We start from the raw sequence: 20601 nt of genomic DNA, 5'->3' as shown, positions 1-20601 counted from the left end.
CTGGTAAAGCTGCTTCCCCCTCTGAGCCTGCTCTGAATATCATCTTGCGTATGCGCAGGGAGGGCTTGAGCTGGGACCATTGAGACAACGTTTTCCAAATGGCAGTCGATCCCACATCAGAGCCATCATTCTTAAAATATGGCCACGCTACCAGTGCTAACTTGAAACATTAAAAAAAAAAATCTTTGTTAAACCTAAGAGCATTTATTTATTGAATCATACCTTGATTGCAATACAATCCAAATACCCTTTCAAGGTGTGCAATACTGGGGTTTTTAGTTTATTCGCAGAGTTGTGTAACCATTACCACACCGAATTTCGGAATATTTTCACTACCCTAAAGAAAGAAATCCTGTGCCCATTAAGCCATCACTCCACCTTTGTCGCTTCCCCTGGTCCCTAGTAACCACTAACCTACTTTATGTCTCTCTGGATTTTCCTACTGTGGACTTTTCCTATCTCTGGAATCGGAAATATGTGGTCTTCTGTATTTTAACAAGCGTCACAGTTCACTGTTTAAAGTTCATACGTGTTATAACATACATCAGCGCTACATTCCTTTAATGGACGAATGATTTTTCATTTTATGAGTATGTTCCCTTTTATTTATCCATTCATCAGTTGGGGGACATTTGGGTTAGACTCTGGCTATTGTGAATAATGCTGCTATGAACATTTGCACACAACTTTATGCGTGGACATATGTTTTCATTTCTCTTGGGTAGATACATAGGAGCGGAATTGCCTGGTCACGTGGTAGTTCTGTGTTTAACCAGAACTGTGGAATTGTTTTCCAAAGTGGCTGCACTGTTTTATAATCCCACTAGCAACGTGTGAGGGTTCCACATTCTGAGTATATTGATTTTAAGGGAAACTTTCTATCACTGCCACAAATTGTCGGTGGTAACATAAATAGAATGTAATCATTGACTCAGACACTAAGAGGATAAAACAATGTTGATCATTTCTGACTTGGCTGTTGAAGTTTCTGTATCTGAGATCTGCTGTCTTTTTAGTTGAAATGGAGGGTTAGGTAACATTAGAAAGGTGTTCAAGACATGTTAGCACCAAGCTGAGACTTTCTTACTGACATTGTTGAAAGAGAACTGGGAATGGGATGGCTTTCTCACTCAGAGGCTCAAAGTGATTTGATGTGGTGTCTTAATGATAATTGCAGCTGACACATCACCCTCTGGAACATGCAGAATTTGGAGGCATGGATGCCTATGCAATCCCATCTCATCGTGTTTCAGCAGTCATCTCCATGGTTATGTCATGCAAGTAACTCGGAGGTGGCAGGGGTCATGTTTGTTATGTTTTTTTGGGCTTTGTTTTTTCTCACGGTATGTGTTTTCTAATAACTCTTGGGTAAATTTGAGAAACTGTCAAGGTGACTACATTCTTGGTAGGATAATAGCTATTTGCCCAGTAATGTCATTTCTGGGAATGTAGTCGAAGGCCATAATGAAAAGAAGAAAAAAATCTGTTGGCTCACAATGTTTAGTACCAGACTTTTCTGTTTTTTAATATGACAGAACAGTTGGAAACAACCAACAAAAGGGCTAGACTAATAAGCTCTGGTGTTTTCATTGGATGGACTAGTAGATCGCCAGTTACAATGATCCAGCTATGAAGACTTAAAAAGTAATGAGAAAAACAAAAGAAGCAGATGGAAAATGCAGACAATAAAGTTGTAGGTACACTATTACTACATCTGTAAAAACATGTATTCAATGGAATATAAACCAGGACATAACATGCAAAGAAAGTTTTATAGGGCAAGATTTTTTTCCATTTACCAACATTAATATTTCAATATATGTTATATATATATATATATATATATTTGTTTTCATATATAGAGAGAGCATATGCACGCAGGGGCAGAGAGAGAGGGAGAGAGAGAATCTCAAGCAGGCTCCACAGCCTGCACAGAGCCCAAGATGGGGCTCAGTCTCATGACCCTGTGATCACGACCTGAGCTGAAATCAAGTCAGACACTTAAGCGACTGAGCCACCCAGGCACCCTTGTTTTATTATTTTTTTTAAATTGGAAGTATACATTGTGTATTTTGTTCTGATCTTTTTCTGAAGATAGAGATTTTGCTTATTTACATTGCCTTAGACTGATGGTATATAATGTTGTGTCCTTGATATAGATTACATTGAAAGAATTTATAATCACCAGCTGAGGTAAGTTTTTGGAAGGAAATAAGCAAAGACCATGACAGAGAATAAAAGGGAGGGTGCTCCTTTGATGAGGTGGTCAGGGAAGCTCATTCTGCTGTTTAAAAGAGAAGGGGGTGTCTGTGCAAAGGGAAGACTTCCAGGCGGAGGACACAGTAAAAGTCCAGGACGTGAGCACAGCACGGGGTGTCTCGGGTAGAAAGAAGGAAAGGTGGTGGGTGCAGAAGTGCCCAGATTGAAGGGTCAGGAAGCAGGGAGCTTCTTCTAAACAGTGGTTGAAGTCCTGGAGAATGCTGGGAGGAGTTCTGTGAGCAAGGAGCTAAGCTCTTCTTTGAGTTAAGAGCAGTCTCAGGAAGCCGAGAGAGGACACCAACAAAGACAGAAGATAGAATAGTCTTCATCCACAGACATCACTTTGAAGACACGTCCCATGTCCAGGTGTGGCGGTGAAGTCGAGCAAAAACGACACCAGCCCAGCTACTGCATCGAGTGTCCTGGGACAGGGGAGGAAGAGCAGTGTCCACATGGCGATCTGCTGGGGAGGCGGCATCCTCACGAGGCAGCCATGTTTCCATTACGGCAAGACGTGGAGAGAATACCCTGAGAAAAGGCTGAGCACGGAGGGGGTTTTCCTGAGGGCGTGGGGGAAGAGTTTGCGAGAGAAAGGAGAGGTGAGAGGTCAGCTCACATCATTAGCTCTTGGCTGTAGCCAATAACAATGGGTGTTCTTAATAAGCAAACTCCAGGACTGCCCCCAAGACCCACTGATTGGGCATCTCTTGTGGCGTGGAGGGTTGCATATTTACAAGTATCTCCAATGACTGACGTGTGATCTGGGTAGGGAATCCCCTGCACTAGATGGTATCTGGTATCTCTTCCAGCTACATAACTGCAAGAGCGCGGGGCTTTGGATCAGGGCCCTAGCAGTGAGCAACAAAGAAGAAATGGATTCAGTGAGCATTTCAAAGACTGACTTAAGGTGAGACTATGAGAGAGGCGGAGCTAGTCAAAGGGGATTGGAAACATTTTTAAGCCCTACATTAGGACTCCTTTTTGATTTGTAAGCTGTAAATTTGTTTCCATGTGGCTTAAGCAAAAGGAAATGTACTGGCTTAAAAATTGAGCTCTCTGGGAGCACTTGGGTGGCTCATTCAGTTAAGTGTCTGACTCTTGATCTCTGCACAGGTCATGATCTCAACGTTGTGAGATTGAGCCCCACGTTGGGCTCCGCACTGGGTGTGGAGCCTGCTTAAGATTTTCTCTCTCCATCTCCCTCTGCCCCTCTCCTGCTTGTGCTCGCTCTCTTTCTCTCTCTAAAAAAAAGGAACTGTCCTCAGTTATGGTCAGGTGCCCCTGGATCCAGGTGCTTACGTAGGGCCAGGAAAGATGTGACCTGCCACCTTTTGGCCCTGCTTTCTACTGTGTTGACTCCCATTCAGGCTCTATCAGTGTGGTGGCCGAGACGGTTCCCATCAGTTCCAGCCTTAGTTGGAAGCTTCTCAAAGTCCTGGACAGCAAGTGTCTACTCCAGTTCCCTTTTATAAAGTATAAATAAGAACATAGCTAGCCATCAATCTGAGCAGTGCTGCAATTCCCCACTGCACATTCCCTTCCCAAACTCTGTAATCCAAGGGGTTAAGGAGTTTTAGGTTCGTAGACTGGACTTCCCTTGATCCTTGAAGGGTCTCAAGGGACATTTGAGCGGCACTGTGTGTGCCATCGGTAGGAGTGGGTGAAAGGCACACCATTTCAGTGCCCTTAAACTTGATGGTTCATTGGGATCGCAACACAAATGCTTAGTGAGATTTTGACTGTAACGTGAGAGGTAACAGAGGGGGAGCAGCAAAGGCCTCATTAAAGCCCAACCATGGATACTTGAACTGCCACTAGGAGAGGCCTTTATTTTTCTTCTTTAATACCTGTCACCAGACACCAAGAAAGAGCGCAGTCCCCAGCCCCTGCTTTTTGTGCCACGCAGACTCAAATCACGGAGGCCTGTAGAGGAGCTCTCTATGCTGCAGGGGGTGCAAGCCCTTTTTTAATTAAAAAAAAAAAAGTTGGGGCGCCTGAGTGGCTCAGTCAGTTCAGTGTCTGACTCTTGGTTTTGGCTCACATCATGATCTCAGGGTCATGAGATCGAGCCCCGTGTCAGCTCTGCTCAGCACAGAGTCTCCTTGAGATTCAGTCTCTCCCTCTATCCTTTCCCCTGCTGCTCCTCCCCTTGCTGGCTAATGCACACGTGTGTGGGCACACGCACTCTCAAATAAATAAATAAAGTCTTTTTTAAAAAGTTGTCAAATAGTTTGGGCATACAAAAAATACAGAAAATGACATAATGAATTTCTGTGTACCTTGCACTCATCTTAAGAAATAAAAATTTAAATCCCCAGAAATAACCACTATCCTGCATTTGATGTTTTATCATCCTCAAGCATGTTGACTTTTACTACATGTCTGTGAGCAACATACAGTGCTATTTTGCTTCCTTTTAAGCTTTATCTAAAAGGTATCATTCTATAGGGCGCCTGGGTGGCTCAGTCGGTTAAGCATCTGTCTTTGGCCCAGGTCATGATCCCGGAGTCCTGGGGTCAAACCCTGCATCGGGCTCCCTGCTTAGCGGGGAGTCTGCCTCTCCCTCTCCATCTGCTTCTTCCCCAGCTCATGCTCTCTCTCTATCTCAATAAATAAATAAAATCTTAGAAAAAATTAAATGGCATCATTCTATTGCTATCCTCCTGCAAGTTGCTTTTTTCCTCTTTGACTTCTGTTGGGACGTGATAGTCTGGTGTGTTCGTTTTCACTGCTATGTAGTATTCCTCTTAAACATATTGTGTATATTCGTGATTCGCCTATGTGTGGACAGTGAAGTTATTTCCAGTTCCTCACTGTTGTAAACAGGGCTGCTGTGAGCCTTCTTGAATGGGTCTTGTGCAAATGTGCAAGACTTTCTTCAGATGATATAGTAGCCATAGAACTGGATGGCTGGTGGGGGTAGCTGCCTCTTCATTCCTGCTAGGTGTTACCAAATGGCTGTCCTAAATGTTTGGGTTAACTTACATGGCCCCTGGCTATTTCTTTCTTTCTTTTGCTTAAGAGAGAATCTTCAGCAGGCTCCACGCCCAGCACAGAGATCTCACAACCCTGAGATCAGGAGCTGAGCAGAAATCAAGAGTCGAACATTTAGCTGCCTGAGCCACCTAGGCACCCCACCCCTGGCTATTTCTGAGCTGTTCTCTGCCTTCATAACCACTCCAGAGCTTGGGGTGGGTAGACTTTTATTTTATTCCTTAAGTTTTGTCGATCTGAAAATAAAATGGAATCCCTTTACTGTTTAAAATTAGTGGTTTCCTGATTACTAAGGTGAGAGTTTTCTGTTCATGTGGAAGCCCAATTAGGAAAGCTCAGCTGGGCAAAGTTATTTGTGACGGGGCAGTGGTTCATATTTAAGATATCTGTGCTGTTGCATTGATCGTTTTAGTACTTTGGGTGATCCCAGTGTTCTTAAATATTGAGCATATTTTAGGCAAACAAGTTTGCATGAAATCTCTTTTATAGCATGTTTTGGCCAGTCTTTTGCCTTTTTTTTTTTAATTGACTATGATTTTAGCATTATCTGCGACACATCCTTCCCATCCTTTTACATAAGTTAATTGGGAGCTGGCTTTAATGGTGGGTCTGAGAACTTGCCCACAGAGCTGAGGAAGAGAAGACATCTGAGTCCGTTCGGCAGGGGTCCTTGAATTTAACAGGCATGATCCTGATTTAGTACCTTTGCTCTGTCTCCTCTGCCTAGAATGTTCCTCACCCAGAAATGCACATGACTCACTTCCTCACCTCCTTCACGTTGTCATCAGATTTCACCATCTCAGTGAGGACTTTCCCAACTCCGCACTGTATAAAAATATCTACCAGCCCATCAGCCACTGTTGCAGCCCGCTCTGCTCAAGGGTGTATTTCCTTCATGGCCCTTATCACTGGATAACTTTCTATGCAAGTGACAAAGTTACCGCTACTTCCTTCTTTGTCTTTCCCCTACCACCCCTTAGAATACAGTTTCTGCAAGGGCAGGCATCTTGGTCTGTTTTGTCCACTGCTGTCTTCAGGTACCTAGAACAGTGCCTGGCATGTAGTCCTCACTATAGCTTTGTTGATTAATACATGGTCTGAAGTTAGCAGGGAAAAGAGAGCAGAGGAGAGCATTTCTGAGAGAGACACAGAGAGAGAGAGAGACAGAGACAGAGAGAGACACAGGGAGAATGCACATGCCAAGACCTGGAGACAACCCAGCCGTCTGCTGAGCAGAAACAAAATGGATGGAGAGCATGAGTGTGTGTGACTATGGCCACGATTATGAATGTCTGTCCCCCAAGACCGGGGGTGCTGGAGACAGTTGCAAGAGATGTCAGTAGGAGCCATGATCACCAGTTTGGACTCAATCTTGAGGGCAGCCAGGAGCCCTTACGTTATTTTAATCAAAAGAATCACACATTCCTATTTGCATTCTAGAAGAACATCACTCTGGTGCTAACAAAAAGAAAGCATAGGGTGGGAGTTATAGGATAAGACTGGAGGCAGGTGGCCCATCTAGGGAGCTGTCACAGTGGTCAGGGTGAGGGAAGATGGTGGCCTCATCGGGTAGCAGCAGGGGGATGAAAAGAAGCAGACGACAACTGCGGAAGATACTTAGGATGTCTCTAGTGTTGCTCTGTGATCCATGAAATTGGTGGGATCTGAGTATCTCTCGGCGTCTGAGGTTAGCTGAGCTTCCACTAAGCACGCTCTTAAGTTAATCAAATTGGAAAGCTGTCCGACATGCTCCGCCCACACCCTCACCTCTCTGCCTGCTGAAAGAAATCTGGAGCAAGACTGCCATTATTGAACAGAGCCATGGATCATGGAGCAGTGCGCTGATTGGACTGGAAGGTTTTGGAAGGAAGGTAGCATTCCATGTCCAAGTTTCCCTGGCCTCCAAGTCTTTTGTGCAAGTAAATTAGTTTCATTTGTCTCAGGGCACCTTTTCCAGGCCAACTCCTTCCAACTTGCCTGCAAATGTCTCTCAGTGGTGTGTTTGAGGCTTGGCTGCGTCTCCTTGTCTGGAACAAATCTTTTATTACGAGGAAATAGCTGGATGATGATTCGGGACTCTTGGACCCTATTGCCCTCTCAGCTGTTGACTCAGTATTTGATACCTTGGTGATTTTCAGCTTAACCTGCCTCCTCTCCTGCCTGTTTCTCATTAATACAACTTACATACTGGAAGCTGAATTTCAAACCTAGCACCTCAGCAATTTTGAGCGAGACAGTTAGGATTAACACCTGTTTCTCAAGACTCTCCAAAGATGTGATGGAGGCACATGTGTTATTTTCTTTGCTCACCTCCCAGACTCACAGGATTTAACTTTGGTGCGGTGGTCATGCATTCCACCGCAACCTAAAACCATCCAGATGATGGGAATATCATGTTGCTTGTTTCACATGGGAAAGCCACAACCCACCCTCGTCTTGTTCATGTCGCGTTCAAATCTAATTTGCGTGGCCCGTGTGAGTGTGAGCAGCACAGCCCGTGTGTCAGCTGTTGGAAGTTTAGCAATACTATTTCCAAACACGGCCCATTCGGCAGCCAGCAGGCACTCGACAGCTGAGCGGGGCAGAAAAAGTCTCAGACACCTATGGCCGTCCAAACAGTGACTCATCCCGCTATTGCCAGGATAAATATGGGAATAAATGGTATTTTTCTCTAAGCAGGAAGAATTGTCAAAATGCTTATCACTTTATAAAATATAACAGATTGTGCCTGTTCATGTTTTGAAATGTTCCAACCATTCACTAGCTGGGTGTTTTTTCTTTTTTAATTTTATGAGTTTATTAATAGGTCTAACTTGTTTTTCTTCTTCCTAGGAGGCCTGGAGAACTCCGGAGTTTTCAGGCTGTGCTGCCCCCGGAGCTCTGGATCCACTTGGCCGTGGTGGCCTGTGGCAATCGGCTGGAGGAGACCCTGGTCATGCTCAAGTCCGCTGTGCTCTTTAGCCACAGGAAGATCCAATTCCACATCTTCACGGAGGACTCTCTGAAGCCCGAGTTTGATAAGCAGGTGAGTTTGTGGCAGTGGTGGTGTGGTAGTCACCGAGTGCAGACAGACCGCATCGTGGGAGATGCACGTCCCCTTCACTAGTGGGATTCGCTACTGTCTGCGGCCTTCTCTGCTGTGTGACCATCTGCTCTTGACTCTGAGCCTCACTGCTCTCGTATATAATTAGGGATACTTACACCTACCTTACAGCGATAGTGTAAGGGTCCTATGAGATGATGCACTTGAAACACTTGACCCAGGGCTTGAGCCCTCTGGTGTCATTACTATGGCTCTCATGGAGGGGACAGGTAGCTTTCTACAAATTCTATTCATGTAGGTTTTTTGAATGACAGTAATAAATGTTCATTAAAATAAACTCAAATGATAGAGATTTCATCCGTTAAAAGGTAGGAGTCCTTGGGACCCTCAGTCAAACACAAGAAACTATCTGAGTTAACAATTTTGAGTTATTCTTCTGTATTTTTCATGTACAAGTGTGTGTTTGAGTGTGTGTTTAACTATGTGGATGTATGTTTATGTGTGTAAATGTGTAGTTGTATGTATAAACATATACCCATATAACCCAACTGTATATGCCCAGATTAAAATGTATTTCTTTTATATATATTTTTTAGAGTTTTTAAAATTTATTGGAGAGACAGAGTGCACAAGCAGGGGGTAGGAGCAGAGGCAGAGGGAAAAGCAGGCTCCCAGCTGAGCAGGGAGCCTCATGTGGGGCTTGATCCCAGGACCCCAGGATCATGACCTGAGCTGACGGCAGATGCTTAACCGGCTGAGCCACCCAGGCGTCCCTATATTTCTTTTATAAAGTCAAGGTTATTCTCTGTGTGTCGTACCGAAACTTGCTTTTTCTCCCTTAAAACCATATTGTCAGCATTGTTCCAGGTCAGGACTCAGACATTCTTACCTCATCTTTTCTGGTGACTGTGTAGTATTTTATTATGTGTCTGGATCCCTGTTTAGTTGGCTGTTCCTATACTGAGGAACAAGTACTGATTTTTTTACCAGGACACGAGGAGAGCTTTGGAAATACCTCTTCTCCCCAGTGTAGGTATGTGTGTGACTTTGCAGACCAAACTTCACTTTGTCTTGGCTGTTTGCTCTTGTGGTAAGGCCTTGAGTGCTGGAAGAGTGAGAAGCGGTTCGTTTTGTATCCGCCGACTTGGGTCAGCAGGGCGGCTCCTGTCCCCAGGCTGGCTGCACTAATGAGAAAAGCCGAAGAAGCGTGTTGGGCCGAGAAACGCTACAAACAGAGAGCTAGAAAACGGGTAATGTTTTCTAAAGAAAAATATCCCCTTGACATCTTCACCAGGAGAAGCCAAATAGTCTCAAAGCTTTGAAATTGATTGGAAGATGCCCTGAAAAAAGATCTGAGTCAAAGGAAAGGGAAGAGGTTGGCACACACATGGTTTGCTGCTTTGCAGCTGTGGTGAAAGGAGGTGGTGATGATAATTACCATTTATCAAGGGCTTCCGATTTATGATTTACCCCTCCTTAACACCCACCAGACAGTAGCAATCATGTCCCTCTTTTTGCAAAGAGTATTTAGTGATTTGCTCATCAGGTGTTGGTTCAAGGTCACAGCCTCAAACCTCCATGAGCTTAACCAGTGTACCATACTGCGTCTCCAACTAGTAAACAGAAGAGTCATCCGAGAAGCTCAGCTCCCCTGTGTACTTGCTGCCAGATCTCAGGCCAGCCTTGCGGCCTTTCAGAGCTGCAGCTTCCCTGTCTGTAACTTGAAGCGAGCAACACTGATAAAAGAGCTAAGGTATCTGGAATCAGATTGGCTAGGTCAGGCTGCCTTAACGCCTCCCGAAAAGCTCAGAGACTTTCCACGGGCCTGCTGCTTGTCTCACACAGGCACTTACGTCTGGGACTGAAGACGACAATGTGATGATTCATGCTTTTTTTTTTTTAAGTTTATTTATTGTTTTTGGTAATCTCTACACCCAACATGGGGTTTGAACTCACAACCCTGAGGTCAGGAGTTGCATACTCTTTCGGCTAAGCCAGCCAGAGGCGCCCCAAGGCTATTCGTGCTTTGAGTTGCACCTGTTAGAACACTTGGCCTCTGAAGTTCTTGGGATGCCATGCAGGAACGAGAGAGACAAGTGGATCACGACTGTGCATTTCCCTCCCTCAGCTTGACAGTGACACGAGTCTTTTCCACTCATATTGAACTGTCCAGAAGCAGTCACAAGGCTCACCCAACGGCAAGGGGCTGAGCAGTGCTCGGTGTGCAGGAAGGGAGGAAACTGGCTGTGGGCAAACTCTAGCAATGTCTTGCACGATATCCGTCTAACAAGTATTTATTGAGTCCCCACTGGGAGCTAGAGGCTGGGACATGAGTCTGGAGCCGAACAAAGAGACTTGAACTTAAAGAAGGTAAGAGGAAGGAAGATGTGTGTGTATAACTATGTATATGGGGCAGATCGTATCTTCCAAAGAAGCTCCCAGTGGCCCCACCTTCTGTTATTCGCACCCTAGTGTGCTTCCCTCCTTCGCTGTCCCAAGGGTTGGCCTGTGTGACCAGCAGCATAGGGAAGACACGAGGCTATGTCAGTTCTGAGATTCTGTTTAAAAAGGCACTGTGCTTCCTGTCTCGTCTGCACTCACCTTCTCTCCTGGCTCCCCTGCTGTGGGGTTAGCCACTTTCATGTCTGAGCAGCCCTTGGAGAGGCCTACGTGGTGAGGAATCGGGGCTTCTTGTACTGCTCAGGTGAGTGAGCTTGGAGACAGAACCTTCCACCCCACCAAGCCTTCAGATGACTGCAGCCCAGCCAGTAGTTGGACTACACCCTCGTGAGAGGCCCTGAGCCAGAACACCCCAGCTTGCAGATCGTCGACCCTAAGATACTACATGAGAGAATGCATTTTAGCAGTTTTGAGCCACTAAGTTTTGGGGATAATTTGTTAAAAGGTAATATAGCTAATACACACGCATCTATATACGTCATCTAGCTGTACATACAAAATAGAGTGTGCTACATGTAGTGATCACGTGACATTTGAGGCCAGGGCATAGAAAGAGTATAGCTTCTGCCTGGCTCTCTTGGGATGCCTGCCCCAGGAACCTGACCAGCATGGGGTGAGGAAGCCCAAACTAGCCCATATGCGGAGATCATGTGGAGAGACCCACTCAGAGAAGAGCTGAGGTCCCCGGCCTGTAGCTGGAGGACATGTGAATGGACTAGCGTTCAGCTGATTCCAGCCCCCAGGCTTCAGAGCTTCTAGCTGAGACCGCAGACATCATGCAGCAGTGTAAGCCGCCCCTTCTGTGCCTTGTCCGAATTCCTGACCCATGGAATCTGTGAGCATAATAGATGGTCACTTTATACCACTAAGTTTGGGGGTAATTAGCTCTGATGGCTGCTTTCCTCAGGTCTTTGTTAGACCAACGGAGCTCAACTAACAAAGGAAATTGTAATAGGGTGTTCAAAGACAGGCAGGACATCTGGCCTCGTCCCTTTCTTTTCCATGCAGGGATTATGGTGCCAGTGTTGATATAAAACCTTGTCTCTTATGGAAGTCACACCACTTTCCTCAGTCTCAGTTATTCCATCAGTACGAAGGGCAAATGCTCCGTGCTCTGTTATTACAGAGCATACTTGCGAGGCTGAATCAGACGATCTGTTTACTCTTTCATTCCACAAAGCTTCTTTGGACCATCTCCCGTACCTTGTTAGCCCTAAAGTAGTAAAGCAGCAGCTGCTGGTTTGTGTGTCACCCCAGGAGATGCTGGAATGGAGAGGCAGGGTCTACCACCCTTCGCAAGGGTCTCACTTCCAACACTGAGGCATTTAGGGAATATCCAGTTTCTTGTGATAACTGCCCGCGAAGCTCAGGGCCGTCTATCTCAGGGTAAAAACAAAACAAAGTGCCAGTTGACCTCATGATTCCTCTGGAAGCTGCTTTATGGACGAATTTTACTCTATTTAAGTAGAATTTTTTTTTTAATTTTTAAGCCGTGTAAGTACAATATGTGTGGTGCTATTTACCAAGTATAATGTAGATACTTAATATTTTGGAGTTTCATTTATTTTTGTCATCTCTCAATATAGAAGCTGAAAATGCCAGCTGGTTGATTTCCTAGCCTCTCCTGGCAGCTCGGGAATCAAACATGTGTTTTAGGTTTGGCGCATCTATCGGGAAAAATTGGGACACAGAAGGGGGGATAGCCACCAATCCATTCTGGTGATGGGTGGGCCAGTGGGATAGCAACATCCTCCGTGTGTGTGTGTGTGTGTGTGTGTGTGTGTGTGTGTGTGTCTGCCAGCCACAGGAAGAGGTGTCAACAGGAACTTCAGTTGCCGGAGCTGATATACTATTCAGATACATGCATTGATACAAATGTAAATGGACTGAACATTCCAGTTAAAAGACACAGATTGGCAAAGGTAGATAACCCTTCTGGAAGATCAAACAGTCAAGGAAAACAGCAGACCATGGGACCTTCCCATTCTCCTTCCAGGGCTGATTTGGGGCTGTTGTGGCAAGACACGGATTGAGTATCTGTCCCTGGTGTCCATTATGATGGGTCAGTGTTGTCACACTGTTTATGGCCAGTGTCGGTTCTGAAGAGTCAGTGCACTTGTGCAGGCTATTTGTGCCTGGCGTGGGTTCTGATCGGTCAGCGGCCCCCAGAAATCACTTATCAAATACTTTATCACTCTTCCTCTTTCTCCTTCTGAGATTTGTCTCTCATATATCCATCTCAAAGTTGCAAATTTAAAGCATGATCAGTGATATGTTTCTTCAAACATTTCAAACATATAAGTAATGTATGTACATTGTAAAAAAAAAGTCATAAAATTATAAATAAAAAAAATCAACCACATTCATGGTCAGGGAGAGCAATTTTGGTGTATTTACTTATATTCCTTTTCTTTCATATCAACATCAGAAATGGGATCATCTGCTATATTCCCTTTTTTATCACTGAGTCTTGTATTACTGAATTTCTTCAAAACTGGGGTTGTCCAATTTTTTCGGTAAAAGACCAGACAATAGCTTTTGTAGGCTTTGCAGGCTGTGTGGTCTTGTAGCTACTCAACTCTGACATCCAGTGTAAAAGCAGCCATAGCAATATGTAAACAATTAGGTGTGACAGTGTTCCAGTAAGACTTTGATTTATGGACACTCCAATTCAAAGCTCACGTGACTTCCACATGTCGCAAACTATTACTCTTGTTTTTACTTTTTCCAGCTACTTTAAAGTGTCTAATCATTCTTGGCTTGTGTGCTTTCCGTAGCAGGCTGGATTTGGTCCTTGTCCTAGCAACTGTTTGCAGACCCTCACTGTACGATGTTGTCACCAGGAGCTGCATGATATTCCGTTATGTAGACATACCCTGCAGCGTATTTAACCATGCTGTTTAGGTTGTTTCCAACTCTGTTCTGTTACAGACAACATTATGATAAACAACCTTGTCATAAATATGAATGGACTTTGGGAATTTTTTCTTAGACGTAGAACTGTTGTGTCAGTGGGGAAGCATTAACTCAAAAACTTAAGAAGATTCTCAGATGGCAGATAAGCACACGAAAGGAGGCTCCACATCATACGTCACCGGGGAACTGCAGAGGAAAACAATGAGATACCACCACACACCTACTAGAATGGCTAAAATCCACAACACTGACGACACAAAATACTGCCAAGGATGTGCAGCAACAGAAAATCTCACTCATTGCTGGTGGGAATGCAAGACGGTACAGCCACTGCGGAGAGCAGTTTGACACTTTCTTAGAAAGCTAAGTGTAGACTGGCCATACAGTCCAGCAGTCGCGCTCTTTGGTATTTACCTAGATGAACTCAACAATTGTCTGCACAAAGTCCTGCACATGAATGTTTATATCAGCTTTATTTGTAATCACCCCAAACAGAAAGCAACCAAGATACCCTTCTATGGGGAAACATATAAATGAACCATTGTGTATCCACACAATGGACTATTATTCGGTGATAAAAAATAAAGAAGGTACCCATCCACCAAAAGACATGGAGGAACCTTAAGTGCATATTGCTGTGTGTAAGAAGCCAATCTGAACGGGCTATACATTGTATGATTCCTACTCTACCCCATTCTGGAAAATGCAAAACTAAGAGACAGTAAAATAATTAGTGGTTGTAGGAATTCAGTGGGAGGGAAGGAGGAAGGGGTGAATAAGGTGGAACAGAGGAGATTTTTGGGGTGCCGAAAGTATTCTGTAATGGTGGATACCTGACATTATGCATCCGTCAAAGACCATAGAATGTACAATACAAAGAGTGAACCTTAGGGTAAGCTATGGACTTTATTTACTAACGTATTGAAACTGGTTCATCAGCTGTAACAAACATACCACACTAATGCAAGATGCAGGTAACGGGAAAGTGTGGAGGTGGGGGAGGAGGGGGGGTGGGTAGATGGGAACTCTGTACTTTCTGCTCAATTTTCCTGTGAACATAAAACTACTCTAAAATATAAAGCCCATTGATTGAATAATTTTGTTATGATAGTAACACATGCCAAGAAAATAATATACTCACTGGAAAAGTTCTAAAGAACACAGAAACGTAAACTTAGAAAATGAAACCACTACCATCACCTCAGGTGTCCACTTTTAACAGTTTAGTGTCTATCTGTCCAGAATTTTCTCTCCATGTAAAATATATATGCATACATTTTCCCTTTAACACAGAAACATGTTATAAGATTGTTTTGCATTTTGCTTTTTATTTTTAATTTAAAAATTTTATAATAAATTTTATAATACATTTATTTATTTAAAATTATATAAATTTTATAATAAAATGTTATTTATAATAAACATTTTTTTGTCAGCACATATAGATCTTCTATCATAATTAATTTTCCCAGTTCCTAATTATTGGGCATTTAGTTTGTTCTCAAGGGTTTTTTTTTTTTATTATTATTACAAATGAGACTGGGTTGAGGGTCTTGTGCCTTTATCTTTGGTGTTGGTTGTTCCCAATTTCCAAATTGCCCTCTTGAAAGTTTATTCAAATTTATACTCACCTTGTGGTGTTTATGTGCCAGTCTTCTAACGTCCTTGACAACTCTGCATGTTATTTTTAAAAATTTTAGCCATAGTCTTTCATTCACTGAGCATTAATCATGGTGGTGAAGTTAGACTTTCTATGTAAGTTGCCTGAATAATTTCTACTTGAACATCCAGAAGCTTCAGGTGTTTTCTGTATCTCTGGGGCCTAATCACCCTTCCCTTGTCTTCCTTGCTTTTCAGTTACGACAGTGGCCTGACTCATATACAAAGAAGTTTGAGCACAGAATCTACCCCATCACATTTTCGGTTGGAAACCCTCAGGAATGGAAGAAATTATTCAAACCCTGTGCTGCTCAGAGACTCTTTCTTCCGGTAGGAACATGAGCTTTTAATAGATGCTGCTCAGGAGAGAATTGTTCTTGGAAACCTGGTGAAATTAACTGGTGTGTGTTTAAAGACATTTTACTCAGAGCTTAAAATGTGTTTCTCTTGGATTCTGTAATTGATTCTCTTAGTCTTCTCAGTATAGTGGGTTCTTGTGTTCAAGAAGTTGTCTCTCCCAAAGATTGAGGGACTGAGAGCATCCAAAGCATGTCTTGGATTATGGGTCTTTGTGATTTTGGGTCCCCCTTTACTAGCTGTGTGAACCTCAGTAAATCCCCCACCTTCACTAGGCTTCATGTTCCTCCAGAGGTTTGGCACATAGTTGGCCCTCAATAAATGTTAGCTTTGATTATTATTACTTCTCTTATCACAATAACTATTGCCAGATATAGCCATGCTAGGTAGTAATTCATAAAAGGTCCAGAGTTCTGGTTCAGCCTCTCAGTCTTGTATTTTTAAATTAAATATTTCTGTTACCTTTTTTAAAATCCTAAATAGAAAAATGCCTGAAGATATACCCAAACTGGAATATCATGGAGCAAAGATGGCAGCTTTGACTTGTCAGTTGCAATCTTGACATTTGTGAATGATTCGTACCTTCAGCAAACATTTACCCAGTGCCCATTAGATTCTTGGCCCTGGGTTAGTGATAGTAATATGGCGGCAAACAAGTCAGCCACGGCCTTGCTCCCTTGGAGTTTGAGCCTAGCATTGAACAGGTAATTGGTTGTATGATCTGTGTTGAAGTCTCATGGATATATGTAACTTGGGGTTCCACACTGGTCAGTGAGAGGTCATAGAAAGTTCTCTGGGGACATGGCATTTATGCTGAGGCATGAACAGGGATCACTGAGTGATAAGGGCCTGGTTGGTAATGAGAGAGAAAAGGGTACCAAGCAGATGGAACAATATGTTCAAAGGCTTTGAATTGGAAAGGAGCATGCTTGAGAAAATAAAAGAAGGTAGAGTAACCAGAAAATAGGGTGACATGGGATTAAAGAGGTCAGCAGGGGTTGGATTGTCTGGTCTTTGTGTTAAGGGCATTGAGAAGCCATTCACTGATTTTTAGCATGCATGTGGGATGATCTGGCTTGTGTTTTAAAGAGGACACCCTAGTTTATTGCAGTGTGGACAGTGGAATCGCTAGGCCAATTACTGATGATTTGGGCTATGTGGAGTGCCTTAAAGATGGATTTCGAACCTGCTTGAGAAAGAGAATTTACCAGTCCTCATGAGTGGCTTGTTGTAAGAGTTGAAGGGGAGTGAGGCGAGAAGGCTTTCACCCAGGTCTCTGACCTGAGCAACTAGTAAGGCTGGTCTGTTTGAAATTGCCAACATTCCGCTATTTATGAGCTACGAGAAAAAGCACTTGTTATGGTTCATCCTACTCGATGGTTGGTGGTCTTTGGAGAGATGGTTAAGACAGAAGGATGACCAGTTTTCATGGGATGAGATGACTTTAATTTGGGTCATATCTTGATTTTGAGGTGCCTGGGAGATGGCCATATAGAGAAGTCTTACCATCTGTTGGTTTCAAACCCTAAATGGCAAGCGGCCCTTTTAGCATTTCCTACCCAGAACCTGTGAGAAGACCGAGGCCTGGCTGTACTCTTGGTGCATATCTGCACACGCTTACTCACTCGTTAAATGACCTGTTTGTCACATGCCACAGACCGTCATGTGAGATGGGAGTCATTGCATAAAAGTATGGGTGAGGAAAGACTACCTCAAACTGGAACTGAAATCTGTAGGTGGGTGATATAAAAACCAATTACCGTTTCAGAAGATGAGAAAAAATGTCAGGTTTCTTCTTCTTGTCTTTGTTTTAGGGGGGAAAATGTATTAAAAAACCAAAGTTACTATTGGAAAATTGTCTTTCCAACCAATGCAAAAGATATAAGCAACCCAGTGGAAGCACATTTGAATTCTCCCTGACCTTGAGTTGTGACTTTATCGCCACTATTAAAAAAACAAACCTACCAATGATGGTTTTCATTCATTCCCAGCGAAGTAAGTGTTCCATTTTGAATGACAAATGAGTGCTGGCATTCCTTATCTGCTTTTGATAATGGAAACTAGCCCTCCTTAAAAATAATAAAGAGAGATTGTGGTTGACAGGACATTTACCTTCTCCAAGTCGTATATCATAACAGCAGATTATAAACATAGCATTTTTAGGCATCAGTAGAATGTATTGATCCTCAGAGTAATTTGAAATAAAGACTAGGTGATATTTTCCTTGAAATGCATCCCTGTAAAACCAAATCAAATGTACTGCTGAGGCAGCAGAGTGAAGACGGAGATCCCAAAATGCAAACATTCTAGCAAGTGGTTGGTCAATCATTTGAGAACCACAATCTCACCCATATTCTGAGGGGGTATCATCTACCCCAAGCCTGTAGGAAAAAAAAAACAAAACAAAACCCTTCTCACATAAGATTTTACTATCAGAATAAGATCAGAGTGCAAGTCTGCAACTCAAGCTTATTAGATTCTCAAGTACAATTAGTGGAACTCAGATCCTACCAGTTCATGATTTATGAAGTCCTAGAAACCAGTAGACATTTAATTTTCTATTTCTGTGAATAATGGTCCAAAGAGCAGGACCATTATTAGTGCAAAGTAAACTGCAGATGGTTTACAAGCTCTCTAGGATGCATATTGCTCTCAGGTAACTCAGAAGCTTAACGTATTTAAAACAATCTGCCAATTACAAATAAATCAGATCTGGTCATTAAAATTTATCATAGAGTACTTTTCCCTCTTTCTTTAGTAACAGCCATAAAGCTTTCACTATTGTAAAAGTAATTGAGTGTCATGAATTCACATCACCTCTCTCCCATTTAATGGGAATTAGTGAGATTTTTTTGATGAATCTATGCATTTTTGTTACACACTCTGCCTCCTTGAGTCCAAAAACCACTAATTGTGGTTTTCTGGGGATCCTAGAGATATTCCAAACATGACAGAAATCAATGAATTGCAGAATCTTCAGATTATTGGCAAGCAGCACCCAGTACGGAAATATACATTAGGTTAAGGTGCTATGTAAGTCTCACCCAGGGAGAAAGGCCTTTTTAAACCAAGTTTTGATAAATTCCAAGATTATAATAATGTCTGATGTCTTTCCTGCTCCCAACACTTGCCATAAGCATCTATCTCAGAGGAAGGAGTTAGGGAAGAATATTGTCATGAGAAGTAGGATAAAATTGCTTACAGCCTTGACCTATAAATTCTTCCTGAATTCTCTGGATATTTCTATATTTCTAACAAACTCGACCCATCCTTTAATATTTCAAAGGAATATCATGCCAAATAAATAAAAATCTTAGATTACCTAGATTTTCTACATCACATCAAGAATAACAATATGTAAGGGTGCCTGCGTGGCGCAGTTGGTTAAGTGCTAGCTCTTGGTTTCAGCTCAGGTGGTGATCTCAGGGTCATGAGATCGAGCCCCACATCGGGCTCTGCACTCAGTGTGGGATTATCTCTCCCTCTCTCTCTGCCCCCCCACCCTCCCCTCACCTCAAATACATAAAATAAATCTTTAAAAAAAAAGTAACAATATGTAATCTTTCCATTTTCCACTTACAGTTTAAGAGGTTTGTAACTAGTTCCAATATTTGGGAAACTATGTGCTTACCAGAGATATCTAATGAGTCAGCTGCAGGCTAATGGAAAAGAGAGGTTACATGACTTATAAGAACTTTTTATAATTACGGTCAGGCCTCTGTACTATTATTAATATTATAACTCAGCATTAGCAGTCAACATTGAGTCTTCCTTGGCACCAACCCTTTGGATGTCAACAAATATTGACAGATGTATAGGAACATATTAAAAATCTTTATTAAGAGGAACATGTATTAGAAACACGATAAGTAATGTCTCTATATTTCATTAAGCATCAAGAGGCCATAAATTATTGGGACAAGATGAGCTATCAAAGGGTCACATAAAAATGACCCTAAATACCAATTTTGTTGAACAAGCTTTCCACAATCCTTATCATTTACTCACACACTATTAAAGGTTTGACATTCAGGATATTAGTCACAACGCTTAGTTACATGTAAAAAACGCAACTCCAACTCGCTAAGGAAAGAAGGAAATTTTTTGGCTTAACCGACCGTGAAGTTCAGATGATCCCAAGCATAGGGCTGATCCAGGGGCTCCCATGATGTCACCCAGGCTCTTTGTGTCTCTCCCTCAATTCCTTGCAAAGCTCACTCTAGGAACATAATGATTGCTTGAAACAGCCTGAGATCTAAATTCTAGAAGCTTAGTTTAGTGGAAAAATGAGCAGGAAGGGTGACTACTTCCAAAATGGTGGCAGAAGAGCTCTGTGGAAATGCTCACCAGCAAGGCAAGCATAACTGGTGAAAACTAATTTTATTTATTTATTTATTTATTTATTTATTTATTTATTTATTTATTTATTTTAGAGAGAGAGAGAGGGCATGAGTGGGGGGAGGAACAGAGGGGGAAGGAGAGGGAGGGGAAAGACTCTCAAGCAGACTCCACACTGAGCATGAGCCTGACACGGGGCTCGATATGATCCTGAGATCATGACCCGAACTGAAATCAAGAGTTGAACACTTAACCAAGTAAGCCACGCAAGCAACCCTGGTGAAAATTATTTTTAAAGCAATTATTTAGAATCTTTGGGCATTATGCCAAGTTAGGGCCTAAGCAAATGAGGAAACAGATTATTCAAGAAAATCTAATGTAACCAAGTCCAAGCTTGTTCTGCTCACTGCATGACAGGCCCACAAGTCTAGAGGCAAGATGTTGGGGTAAGGAAAGTGACTTTACCTGGAAAGCCAGCAAACCAAGGAGATACAGACTATTGTCCTAAACAATCATCTCCCCTTGGCATGAAACTCGAGCTTCTTTTATGTTAGCAAAGGGCGGGGGGGGGGGGG

At 42.9% G+C, this 20601-nt stretch overlaps 1 protein-coding gene and 1 pseudogene across 1 annotated transcript in view; both read left to right on the top strand.

Moving 5' to 3' along the window:
• Positions 1-20601, top strand: part of GXYLT2 (glucoside xylosyltransferase 2) — an 89866-nt gene that overhangs the window by 13749 nt on the left and 55516 nt on the right. The window contains 2 exon segments of the mRNA XM_040628548.1: positions 8086-8278; positions 15530-15661. Coding sequence (XP_040484482.1) covers positions 8086-8278; positions 15530-15661 — 325 coding nt within the window.
• LOC121102364 overlaps positions 16331-20601 on the top strand; it is a 7718-nt pseudogene continuing 3447 nt past the window's right edge.

Source organism: Ursus maritimus, unplaced genomic scaffold, assembly GCF_017311325.1.
Source record: "Ursus maritimus isolate PB19 unplaced genomic scaffold, ASM1731132v1 scaffold_14, whole genome shotgun sequence".
NCBI lineage: Eukaryota > Metazoa > Chordata > Mammalia > Carnivora > Ursidae > Ursus > Ursus maritimus.
Note: the sequence above shows the minus strand (reverse complement) of the source record. Positions and strands in the feature narration are given on the sequence as shown.